Source organism: Hippopotamus amphibius, chromosome 17 (genome assembly GCF_030028045.1).
Source record: "Hippopotamus amphibius kiboko isolate mHipAmp2 chromosome 17, mHipAmp2.hap2, whole genome shotgun sequence".
NCBI lineage: Eukaryota > Metazoa > Chordata > Mammalia > Artiodactyla > Hippopotamidae > Hippopotamus > Hippopotamus amphibius.
Genome location: NC_080202.1, coordinates 8,530,833 through 8,543,713, shown reverse-complemented (window position 1 = coordinate 8,543,713; position 12,881 = coordinate 8,530,833). Strand labels below are relative to the sequence as shown.

General features: G+C 53.3%; 1 protein-coding gene across 1 annotated transcript in view; it reads left to right on the top strand.

Moving 5' to 3' along the window:
- Nucleotides 1–11,781, top strand: part of DNAH2 (dynein axonemal heavy chain 2) — a 94,445-nt gene extending 82,664 nt beyond the window's left edge. The window contains exons 75-88 of the mRNA XM_057714414.1: nt 1,245–1,371; nt 3,223–3,409; nt 3,596–3,744; nt 3,871–4,054; nt 4,279–4,469; nt 8,651–8,842; nt 9,013–9,197; nt 9,424–9,652; nt 9,730–9,881; nt 10,006–10,120; nt 10,610–10,786; nt 10,884–10,958; nt 11,133–11,283; nt 11,429–11,781. Of these exons, the coding sequence (XP_057570397.1) occupies nt 1,245–1,371; nt 3,223–3,409; nt 3,596–3,744; nt 3,871–4,054; nt 4,279–4,469; nt 8,651–8,842; nt 9,013–9,197; nt 9,424–9,652; nt 9,730–9,881; nt 10,006–10,120; nt 10,610–10,786; nt 10,884–10,958; nt 11,133–11,283; nt 11,429–11,583 (2,269 nt within the window). The 3' untranslated portion in view covers nt 11,584–11,781. The remainder of the gene's footprint in view (nt 1–1,244; nt 1,372–3,222; nt 3,410–3,595; nt 3,745–3,870; nt 4,055–4,278; nt 4,470–8,650; nt 8,843–9,012; nt 9,198–9,423; nt 9,653–9,729; nt 9,882–10,005; nt 10,121–10,609; nt 10,787–10,883; nt 10,959–11,132; nt 11,284–11,428) is intronic.
- The last annotated feature ends 1,100 nt before the right edge of the window (nt 11,782–12,881 follow it).

Here is a 12,881-nt window from a genome sequence, read left to right as displayed (position 1 = left end):
ACCGTCGGGGTCTAACCATCACCCACTGGCGGACTAGTCCCCGTTGCAGTGTCTTCTCTTCAGGTCTCCCCTGGGCATTGGCCTTGTGTGTAGGACCCTGTCCTACACCAGCGCTTCTCCAGCGGTCAACATGCCCACGTCACCCTGGGAATCGTGTTAAAATGCAGACTCGGATTCAGTAGGTCTGGGCTGGGGCCTGGGAGCCTGCATTTCTAACAGGCGCCCAGGTGAAGCTGCTGTTCCTGGCCTGTGGCCCCCAGTTTGGGTAGCAAGGTTCTTGCCTCCTCTGCCTGGACATCCTACAGACCCCTCAAGTTCAGCTTGTTTCACATCAGACTGGTTATCTTCCCACTTTCTTTAGGGCCGCACCTCTGAGTGGCACCAACAGCCACCTCGCAGGCGCCCAAGGCAGGAGCTGGGATACATTCCTGACTTCGCTGTCCCCTCACCCCTCAGATCAGTCACCAGGTTCTGCTCACTATTCTTTCTGCAAACTGTTCCCCCAGTCCCCCCGGGGCTTGACTGCACTTCAGTTGAGGCCGCCATGATCTCTCTTTCTCAGTTGCCCAACAGGCTCCCAGCAGGTCCTTCTGCCTCCAGCTTTGTCCCTCTCCAACCTGTCCTCCTGCAGCCGCCAGCGTGAGCCTCTCAAACACAAGTCTGGCCCTGCCTCTCCCGGCTCACACTCTTTGGTGGTGGTTTCCTGTCCAGTGGCCACTCCCAGCCCCACCTTCCCCTCCTTACGCTGATGGCCTGCGCGCCATGGTTTCCTCGCCCCCACCGCCTGCTTCGCTGTGCTCTGTGCTCTCCCTGGCATCCTCCCCTCTCCTCTCTACTGCATCCCTCCCTAACGGTAACTCCAGTCACTCCACTGCACCTCCCCGCAGCTCTGCTCCAGGCAGGACAGGCGCTGCCACCTTTGTATGGGACTCATCAGGTCACATGGTGACCGGTGGCCTCTTGCCTGTCCTCCCCACGCTACCTGACTGCCTCCAGCGCAGAGGCTGTGCGTGTGCAGGGTACCTGGCACATTGCAGGGGTCCAGTCAGTGTTGAGGAAACTCTGAGAGCATCACATCCTCTCTCTAGTGTCCTGAATGCTTGGCTGTTCACAGGAGGTTTGGATTAGAGGGTGATCAAGGCCCTCCTTCTATATAGGGCCCTGTGATTGTCTGGTCTTCACTCAGGAAACATTCACGCTGAGTATCCTGCCTCCCGCACCCCCCACCCCCTGTCCCCTCGCAGGTACACCTGCCGCACGCTTTTTGAGCGCCACAAGCTGCTATTCAGTTTTCAGATGTGCGCCAAAATCCTGGAGACTTCTGGCAAGCTTAACATGGATGAATACAACTTCTTTCTGCGTGGGGGTGTGGTGAGTTGGGCAGACGGCACGTCCGATTGGGGGGTGGACAAGGTTGGGGATGGACTCCAGACCCAGGGGTAAGGCCCGAGGCTCCAGCGAGTGAGCGGAGGAAAGCTGGCAGGAGCAGGTGCGTGACAAGCTCCCGGGGGCTGCGGGGAGTGACTTGCCCTGCACCCCCCTTGCCCGAGTTACAGGTGGAGCTTTGGGCTCCTTACCTTTGACCCACTGATTGGCGTGATCCAGCCACTCCTTCACTGCCTCTCAGGCCACTCCTTCCCCAGCCTGAATTCCGCGGTCACCGCGGTCACCGTTGCAAACACCCTCAGCCCCTTTGCACCCCTCCCCTCCACTGCATGGGGGGGCATTTGCTCACTGAGGCTACCACTCTGCCTCGATCCACCTCTCCTTCCCCTCTGTCCCAGTGTCGCCCATGCAGCTGAGCTTGGCTGGAGAAAAACATGCCCACACCCACCGGACTCACTTTAAATCCAGGATCATACACCTCAAGTGGGCCCTTAAAGCTGCCAAAAATACCACAGTTCCCTGGGCCTTCACCACCCCCTCCTTGGACGACAGTTTCATTCCTTTCCCCACCTTCACTGCACCTCGCATCTGGATTTTAGCAAGAGCCTCCACCACCCCCAGTCTCTCAACACAGCGACAAGAGAGATTCTTTTAAAGCAGATGCCTCGTCACTGATGTCATTCCCCGCTGCCCAGCTCCACCCTCCATCCACTCCCCCTGTCGCAGGCATGTCCCACCCCAGGGCCTTTGCACTGGTTGTTCCTTCCACCAGAAAATTGTTCCCCCAGGGGCTTCCTAGGTGGCGCAGTGGTTAAGAATCCGCCTGCCAATGCAGAGGTCACAGGTTCGATCCCAGCTCCAGGAAGATCCCACATGCCGCGGAGAAACTAAGCCCGTGTACCAAAAAAAAAAAAGGAAATTGTTCCCCCAGAGGTACACTGGGCCCTCCCTCCCCTCTTTCAAGTCTTGATTCAAATCTCACCTCACTGAGATTTCCTTGACTTTCTTATTTAACATTGCTATTTCAGACCACCCCCCCCAACCCCGGCACTTCCAATCTCCCTTTTCCTCCTCAACTTTTTCTCTTTTTCCATGGCACTGTCATCTGTTTTCTTTCTTTCTTTCTTTCTTTCTTTCTTTCTTTCAATATTTATTTATTGATTTGGTTGTGGAGCAAGGGCTCCTTAGCTGTGGCATGTGAACTCTTAGTTGCTGCCTGCATGTGGGCTCTAGTTCCCTGACCAGGGATGGAACCGAGTCCCCTGCATTGGGAGTGCAGAGTCTTACCAACCGTGCCGCCCAGGAAGTCCTGCACGGCCGTCTTCAACGGACTAGATCATTTGCTTATTTGTAACGTTATCGGTTCATGATCTGCTGTCCCATGTTGGAAAATAAGCTCCTCACGGGCAGAGGTACTTGTCTGTCTTGTTCAGTAGTGCGTCCCAGGTGCTTATAACACATAGTTGGTGAACAACAAGTATTTGTGCAAGAGAGTGAATGAGTGAGTGCACGGTTAGTTTGTGCTTCTCTCAAGGACGAGGCTGCGATTGAAATCATTCGGGTAGAGGCATGACTGCCAGCCAACCACCAGAGGGCGCCCGCTGCCTAGCTTTGGCCCGAGCCGTCTCCGACGGGGTCTCAGAGACCTGGGCGCCCCCCGCCGCCATTTACTTCCCCGATAAAGGTGGATTCCAGTCCATCTCAGATTCCTGTATTCACGTCTTCATTTTGTTTCATGAAATATTCATCTTGGCTTTTCCACCTTGAGAAAAAAAGATGATTCTTCTTTGGGGGTGTTCCGGGTCAAACTTTTTCTCCTCTCTCACCCCCACCCAGGTCCTGGATCGCGAGGGCCAGATGGATAACCCCTGTACCAGCTGGCTCGCAGACGCGTACTGGGACAACATCACGGAGCTGGACAAACTGACCAACTTCCACGGGCTCATGAACTCCTTTGAACAGTATCCTCGCGACTGGCACCTGTGGTACACCAGTGCCACCCCGGAGAAGGCCATGCTGCCAGGTGCCGGCGCGCCGGGCCTCCCTCTGCTGCCTTTCCCCGGCCCGCGTTCATGCGCGCGCCTGCTCTTGCCTCTGCGATTCCTCCCCTCTCTCCCCCGAGCGCGCTCAGCGCTCCCGCAGGTGCCCCTTTGTTTAGATCGCCGGCTCTCCCGACTGGCTCTCCCCGGTTCACTCCCGTCTCCCGCAGGCGAGTGGGAGAACGCCTGCAATGAGATGCAGCGCATGCTGGTCGTCCGCTCCCTGCGCCAGGACCGCGTGGCCTTCTGCGTCGCCTCCTTCATCGTCTCCAACCTTGGCTCCCGCTTCATCGAGCCGCCCGTGCTAAACATGAAGTTGGTCAGTGGCTTGGTTTCCTTCCCGCCTGCCTCTCCCTGTCCGAGGCTGCCGGCCTCATTTCCTCAGTCCCCCTCCCACCGCCTCCCCCGGCCTTCTGCCTGAGGCCACGCCCTGTGCCGCCGGCAGGTGTTGGAGGACTCAGCCCCGCGGACCCCGCTCGTGTTCATCCTGTCCCCTGGCGTGGACCCCACCAGTGCCCTGCTCCAGCTGGCAGAGCACACAGGCATGGCCCGGCGCTTCCACGCCCTGTCTCTGGGCCAGGGCCAGGCCCCCATCGCGGCTCGGCTCCTCCGAGAGGGTGTGGTTCAGGGTCAGTGTCCACCCCAGCTCTTCTGCCCCCATCCGTGGCCCTGGCCCGACTGCCCACCACCTCCCACCTCCATCCGCCCGCGCCTGCTTGTCCAGAAGGCCCCGGGGTGGCACCTGAGCATTCGGACTCCACCTCCCCAACCACCACACACATAATCAGGCGGAAAGTGGGGCGACAGAGGGGCATAGGGAACAGTTCCCACTGCATCCAGCATCTCCTTGCAGGACATTGGGTGTTCTTGGCCAACTGCCACCTGTCGCTGTCCTGGATGCCTAACCTGGACAAACTGGTGGAACAGCTGCAGGTGGAGGATCCGCACCCCTCCTTCCGCCTGTGGCTCAGCTCCAGCCCCCACCCAGACTTCCCCATCTCCATCCTGCAGGCCAGCATCAAGATGACCACAGAGCCACCAAAGGTATGGGCAACTGACAGCCAGCAGCGACCGAGCCATCTGACCTACCTTTCCTCCTCCTGGCCTCGGAGAGAGCCATTTAACCTTAACAACAATGCAGCTTTTTTTCTGATTTTACTGTCCTCTAAAAAATTCCACCTCTTTTCTTTCTTATGTGTGCGAAACTCTTAGAACATAATAGTAATAGCTAACATTTCTTGAGCGTTACTATGTGCCAGGCATTGTTCTAAATGGTTTACATTTATTAATTCATTTAACATGCGTACCTACCAGGTAAGTACTATCACCCCCATTTTACAGGTAGGAAACTGAGGCAAAGAAAGGGTATATAACTAGTGCGTGGACCCTTCAGACCCTTCCTCCTCCTGACATTTCCTTACATTCTTTCCCTACTGTCACTTCCTGGCCTTTCTTCTTCCTTCCCTCCAACTCTCTTGAAATTTTTATCTCCAATGTTACATGGTCACCACTGAATGCAATCATACTGATCCTTTATTTTTTATTTTTTTAATAAATTTATTTATTTATTGGCTGTGTTGGGTCTTCGTTGCTGCACACAGGCTTTCTCTAGTTGCGGCAAGTGGGGGGCTACTCTTCATTGTGGTGCACGGGCTCCTCATTGAGGTGGCTTCTCTTGTTGCAGAGCACAGGCTCTAGGCTCGTGGGCTTCAGTAGTCCTGGCGCACAGACCCAATAATTGTGGCTCCCGGGCTTAGTTGTTCTGCAGCATGTGGGATCTTCCTGGAGCAGGGATCAAACCCGCGTTCTCTGCATTGGCAGGCAGATTTTTAACTACTGCGCCACCTAAGAAGTCCCGCGTCCTTTTAAATCTGATCAGGTTGCTACGTCCTACCCACCTATCCCCTGCTTAAACAATCTCAGCAGCTTTTCATTGCTTTAATCCGGATCAAAACCCTGTTTACATGGCTTTTGTGCCCCAGCAGGCGCCTCCTCAGCTTTGTCACAACCCTCCCCTTCACTTTCTTTGCTCTACCTGCACCATTGACTTTTAAATTGCTGTGTTGTGTTTCCTCAAAAGACCCTGCATTCTCCTGCCCTGGCTTTTGCACATGCTGCACTCCCTGCGTTCCTCACCGCCCCCTCCTTGGTACCTTCAGGTCTCAGCCCCACCAGCACTTTCTCAGGAAGCCTCTGACCTTCACGTCTAAGTAACAGTCCTAAAACCTTCACCACTCCCTCTGGCCTTCCCCTGGCAGGAATTTTTTGCGTATTAGTGTGATTCTGGTTGATGCCTGGCTTCCTCTCTAGATTGTAAGCTCCAAGAGGGCAGAGGCCATGTTTCCTCCCCCCTCACCGTTTTGCTCACCCTGTGACTAACACAGGGACCCATATGTAGTAGGTGCTCAATAAATGAAGACCATTTGAATGCACAGGCATGTTGATGTCTTTCATCATTAAATCCTTTTTGACCACCTTGGGGCAGCTGGCATGGCTGACTGTCCCTCTCTCGCCCTGGTTTCCCTGACACATACTCCTGGCCCCTCTCTGTTTCTTGCCACATCATTTATTACGTCTGTGTTTCTTTCTCCTCCTGTCCCATCCTCATTCTACATTTCCTCCTTTCACAAGTTGATGGAGAAATTGTCCTCTTCCTGATTTCAACCCCAATTGCCATCTCTGGCTCCAGTATCAAACGCAGTGCCAGGTCTGAATTCCATCTGGTTATGAAGCAGTGCTTTTTGGCACGCCAGCACTATAAACCCCACGCCCCCCCAAACAAGTCGTCAGCTCCTGCGTGTAGATTATCTTCTCATCCCATTTCCGTTAATGGCACTGCTAATTTTTAAAAATATATGTTTAAAGTTGATTTTTATTTACTTTTATTTTTTCTGCCAACAAAAGTATTCTGTACTCCCATTTAAAATGTCAGTCCAGAAATGCGTTGCCAAAGAAATGGAACTTTTTTTTTTTTTAGTTAATTTTTATAAATGCCTGTCTTATTGCCTTCTAAGACAGGTGTGTGCCTGGGTAGCCAGAGGGCCCTCTGTGGGCCGAGCCCCATTCTCTGTGACGGGCAGAGGTGTGTTGGTGCTGAGGGAGGTGCTGTTTGGAGCTGGCGTGATAATCAGTGAGCGTGGAGGCGACCATGAATGATGAAAAGAAAGCTGTCAGAATAACAGTACAACGAACCCCCACATATATGTTACCCAGATTCATCTGTTATTAACATTTTGTCCCACTTGCCTTATCATTTGATCTTGCTCTGTTTTTCTCTCTCTTTTCACTCACACTTCTTCTGAAACATCTGAGAATAAATCGCATGTATCCTGGCCCTTCACTGCTACATACTTCAGTGTATTTCAATGTAAAGGGCTCAATCTTAAGAATAAGGTTGTTCTGGGCTTTCTAGGTGGCGCAGTGTTGAGAATCTGCCTGCCAATGCAGGGGACACAGGTTCGATCCCTGCTCCAGGAAGATCCCACATGCCGCGGAGCAGCTAAGCCTGTGCACCACACGTATTGAGCCTGCGCTTTAGAGCCCGCAGGCCACAACTGTTGAGCCCATGTGCTGCAACTACTGAAGCCCATGCGCCTAGAGCCCATGTTCCACAACAAGAGAAGCCACGGCAATGAGGAGCCCGCGCACTACAACGAAGAGTAGCCCCCGCACACAGCAAAAAAGACCCAACACAGCCAATAAAATAAATTAATTTTAAAAAAGTGGTAAAAAAAAAGGATAAGGTTGTTTTCTTATATAACTGCAGCACACTTGCCAACTTCAATAAATTGATACACATTTTAATCTAAATGTATTATATCCCAATTTTGTTAAATATCCCAATCATGTCATATATATACAGATGGGTTTCTGGGCCCTTTCTTCTGTTTATTGGTCAAGTTGTTTATCCTGGGGTCAATATACACTGTGTTAATTACTATATAGCCCTATAATAATTATTGATAGCTGGGAAGGCAAGTCCCCTCTCCTTATTCTTCTACAGGCTTTTCTTGTCCTTTTATTCTCCAACATAAATTTTGGACATGGGTTGTCGAATTTCACCAAAAAATTCTATTGATCAATTTTGGGGAAATCAACATCTTTAGGATATTGAGCCTCCCAAACCATGAGTATAGTAGGTCTCTCCATTTATTCTTTATTTCAATAAAGTTTTGTAATTTTCTCTATAAAGATGTGTACAGGGAATTCCCCAGTGGTCCAGTGGTTAGGACTTGGTGATTTCAGTGCCGTGGCCCAGGTTCAGTCACTGGTTGGGGAACTAAGATCCCACAAGCTCCTCCCCCACCAAAAAAAAAAAAAAAGATGTGTACATTTGTATTAGATTTATTCCTTGATACTTTGCATAATTTGATGATGTTATAAATAGTATTTTTTAAAATCATATTTTCTTTTTGTTACTGGTCTATCCAGCGTTCTTACTTCCGTTTTCTCCATGCTCCATTCTGTCCATCATAGATGAGTCTTCTTAAAATACTGTTTCAACGTATCACTGTCCTACTCAAGACAGAAATGGCTCCAGAATACCTGGTGAATCAGGTCCAAATGGCTTAACTGCCCTTCTTATTATATCTCCATCTGCTCATTAGCCCTTCTTACCCAACCTGAGCACTTGCACTTGATTTCAGTTAGACTCCTCTTCTTACTTTATCTTCCCATTCTGCCTGTATTTCTTCAGTTCTTCCCATCTCCAGGAAACCAAGGCCCTCCTCTCAGCCTTGTCATATCCTTCCCACTTGTAAGACTTAGAACAAATCCAAACCCATTCATGAAGACTGATAAATCCAATCACATAGAACTTTCCTTCTTGATAATATAGTATCTACTGACCCTTTGCACATAATTGTGTACGTCTTTGTTCATTAATAGTGCATGTTTAGGTTTCTGTTCATATTTTCAATTGAGTTGGCCTACCCACCATTGAGAACATTGTGGTTGAGGGGATCAAAAGGAGAGGGGGCAGAGACAAGAAGGCAGGGCTGCCACTAGTCCATACATTACTCGTGTGTGAATTAGAGAAAGGCACCCAGCCCTGTGAATGAGTGCACATCCTGGCATGCAGCTCCAGGGCTGGATTTCAGCCTCCACCCGTCCCTTCAGCCAGTGCGCTTGTGCAGTGAGCAACCTCCACGACTGTACATGACACTACTAGTAGCAGGGCCAAGCAAGATGCAAGTCATCCCACCTCTGTACTTCATTGTCCCCAGGGCTTAAAGGCCAACATGACCCGTCTTTACCAACTGATGACAGAACCACAGTTTTCCCGCTGCTCCAAACCCACCAAGTATAAGAAGCTGCTGCTTGCACTGTGCTTCTTCCACTCCGTGTTACTAGAACGCAAAAAGTTCCTGCAGCTTGGCTGGAACATCATCTATGGCTTCAATGACTCTGACTTTGAGGTTTGTGCTAACCAGGGCTCCTCATCCCAGCCCTCTCTCCTTACACTTCCTGCCCCATGGCTGCCCTGCAGGAATAGTCACTGATAGGAAGCCTATGTTAAAGTGCCCCTGGAAGAGTTCCTGCCATAACTGTGTGTGGGGCCTGGGGCTCGGGCGGTTCTCTGACACAGGTGTCAGAGAACTTGCTGAGCCTCTACCTGGACGAGTACGAGGAGACGCCCTGGGATGCGCTCAAGTACCTCATTGCCGGTGTCAACTATGGCGGACACGTCACAGATGACTGGGACTGGCGCCTCCTCACCACCTACATCAACGACTACTTCTGTGACCAGGCTCTATCAACCCCCTCCTACCGGTAAGGGGGGGGTTGGGCACTGAACGGGGGCATGGGCAGGTAGCAGGACTGGGGGTAGGGGAAGTGTTTGGGGAGAGAATGTGAGATTGGGAGAATGCAGGTCTTGTGGGACTGGGGGTGTGGGGGGTGTGGAGCGGGAGCAGGGACTTGGATGCGTGGGGTCTTGGCCTGGATGGAAGCCCCGGAGATCCCACAAGGCAGTGATGATTATATGGTGGTTCCCCAGGTTGTCAGTACTGGAGACCTATTTCATCCCCAAGGATGGGAGCCTGGCCTCGTACAAGGAGTACATCAGCATGTTGCCTGGCACGGACCCCCCTGAGGCCTTTGGCCAGCACCCCAATGCAGATGTGGCCTCTCAGATCACTGAGGCACGAACTCTCTTTGAGACTCTGCTTTCCCTGCAACCCCAGATTACACCCACCAGGGCCGGAGGCCAGAGCCGGGAAGAGAAGGTAAGGACAGACAGACACCTGGGGGAGGAAAAGCAATGAGGAAGAGGGGTTTGCATTCAGAGCTCCTGCCTCGGCAGGTCCTTGAATTGGCCGCTGATGTGAAGCAGAAGATCCCTGAAATGATCGACTATGAGGGGACCCGAAAACTGCTGGCTATGGACCCCTCCCCACTCAACGTGGTGCTTCTGCAGGAGATTCAGAGATACAACAAGCTTATGGAGACCATCCTGTAAGATGGGGGAGGGGGGTTCTGTGGGACGTGGGGAGGGGGCAAGGGGAAAGGCCTTCATCCCCTGCCTAGGATGGCTCTCCCAGGCCCATCCATCCCTAACCCTCCTCCTTACCCTGTTCAGGTTCTCACTGACAGACTTAGAAAAAGGTATCCAGGGCCTCATCGTCATGTCTACAAGCCTGGAAGAGATTTTCAATTGCATCTTTGATGCCCATGTCCCTCCGCTCTGGGGAAAGGCAAGATTATATCACTGTTGATCCTACTCCAACAATGAACTCCCCTTTCACCCCTGGGCCCTCAACCTCCTGGTTCTAAGAGGCATATAGCAAAAAGCAGCGAGCCTGGGCTTTGGAGCCAGACAGGGTCAAGACTGAAATCTGACTCTGCCTCTCACTGACTGACTCTGCAAAATTATTAACTTAGAAACTGACTCAGGGCAAGTTCCTAGCCTCCCCAAGGACGTTTCGAGGATTCCCAGTACTGTGCACAATGCTAGAAAGTGCTTCATTAATGGTAACTGGTTAATATTACTGGTGCTACTGTTGATAGTTGTCACTTTACGCTTCTTTTCGGGGAGTTGGCTTTTGGAGAGCTTTGCCGACCTGTGGTTGGGGAACAGGGGCTGACACCACATATTCTTCTTATATCTGCTCCAAGTGTTACAACATGAGGACTTGAGAGCATGAATAAGTGGATGAGTAAACACACACCGCCGCCTCCTCCAGGCGTATCCCTCACAAAAGCCATTGGCTGCATGGACCCGGGACCTGGCCATGCGTGTGGAACAGTTTGAGCTGTGGGCCAGCCGCGCACGGCCTCCTGTGATCTTCTGGCTGTCTGGCTTCACCTTTCCCACTGGCTTCCTCACCGCTGTGCTGCAGTCTTCAGCTCGCCAAAACAATGTGAGCAATGTGGAAAGTGGGATGGGGACAGAGGCTGGGGATTTGCATTTGATCTCCTCTTTGGGGGTCCTCCCTTATTCTTACCTTCATTCTCCAGATTTCAGTGGACAGTCTCTCTTGGGAGTTTGTCGTTTCCACTGTGGATGACAGCAACCTAGTGTATCCACCCAAGGTGGGAGCCAGATGTGCTTGGGGTTCTGAGCAGAGAGGAGTCTGGTGGAGGAGGAGGGTGCTGGGAGCAAAGGCGGGAAACAGTGCATTAAGAGGAGAGGAGAGAGGTGGCAGGATGGGGTGCTGGCAACCCAGAGTCCAGATTTCCCCCCAACCTCTCCCCATGTCTCCCCAGGATGGAGTTTGGGTCCGGGGCCTATACCTGGAGGGTGCTGGCTGGGACCGGAAGAACTCCTGCTTGGTGGAGGCAGAGCCCATGCAGCTTGTCTGCCTCATGCCCACGATCCACTTCCGGCCTACAGAGAGCCGCAAGAAGAGTGCCAAGGGTGGGACGGCTTCCTCAAGCTTGCCTGCTCCATGCCTAGTTTGGATCCAAACCCAGTCTCTGCTCCGCCCCTCCCCCACACCTGCTCCTGCCCTTCTCTCCCAGAGGCTCCAAGGCCTGACTCCCTCTCCTCTCCTTTCCCACAGGCATGTACTCCTGTCCCTGCTATTATTATCCCAACCGGGCAGGCAGCTCAGACCGCGCATCCTTTGTCATTGGCATCGACCTGCGCTCTGGGACCATGACATCTGATCATTGGATTAAGAGGGGCACTGCTCTACTCATGAGCCTGAATAACTGAGAGGGCCTCCTCTTCTTCCCAGCTTGAGGGAGGGTCGAGGACTCTAGGAGCCAGGACTGATAATACACCTCGGACAGAGGCGGGACCTCATTCAAGCCTTGACCTTGGTTGAATTTATCGCCTGAGGGTGCCCTGGTAATACCTAGTTGTGCTATCCATAAAGGTGGAAGAATTCTGTTGGAGCTCAGTGCATTTGAACACCCAAGACCACAAGCTCTAAGTCTCTCAATGGGATGCTGGGGGTTTGGGGAGGGAGGAAGCCCAGGGCTTTAAGGAGGATGAGAGCTCCTGAGAGCTGCTACCGGACAGGGAAAGCAGCAAGGGAAGTGGGAGGTCTTGAGAGGGAAGGGAGGAGTGGCCTTGAGCGAATGGGCAGGGCAGTGGGGGCCTCAAGAAGGTGTGGCTAAATTTCGGGGCAGGACTTGAGCGAGTGGGGCGGGGCTTACTTTGGAAGGGCGCGTGATCCAAATGGAATAGGGGTTTGTCAGGCAGGGATCAGTGCTGGACCCCGTACCTTGCAGCCTGAACCCTGCACCCCACATTCGGCATCCTGTTCGACATCTGTGTTGAGGCGAGCGGGACCGGCAGAAAGCGAGGCGGAGCTCGAGAGAGGGACTTGGGCGCGAGGAGAGGCGGGACCATGAGAAGGGGGCGGGGCTGGGGCGCAGGGGGTGGGGGGCGGTGTTTGTGTTGGAAAATCCAACTGCGCCACGGGGCGGAGCGGCCCCCCCAGCCCCGGCCTGGGAGAGGGGGGGGCCGCTCGACCCCCTGGGCGACCTTGGGGAACCTGAATACCTGGGACACCCCAGAAACAGGTAACGGGGAGCCGCGAGGGCGTCTGGAAAGAGGGAAACCATCTCGGCGAAGAGGGGCGGGACGCCTGAGTCGCAGGAAGGGTAGAGCTGGGGATGGACGTTCGGGGCTCTGGAAGGGCGCAGGACCTCCGGCTCCCCTAGCAAAGAGCAGGACGGGGGTGAGGGAAGAGCTGGAGGGCAGATGTCTTGGGTTCCGGATGTCGAGAGGGGCCTGAAAGGACTCCCAGTGCCTCTCGGGCTGGGATTCCCCTTCCTGACACCAGGGCGGGGGCGGGGCGCGGCGGTCCCTAACTGAAGGGCAGGACTAAAGGTCAGGGTTTGCAGTTAGGTCAGCGCGATGGCCTCTTGAGGGCGGGTGTGGTTAGACAGGGATGTGTCTCAGGTCCCGGGGCCGCGTCAAATCTCCCTTGGGTTCTTCCCAGGGGTGAGGTGTGGGGCCTCAGCTCTGACCCTCACACCGGGAGCCCCGACGGCCTCCCAGCG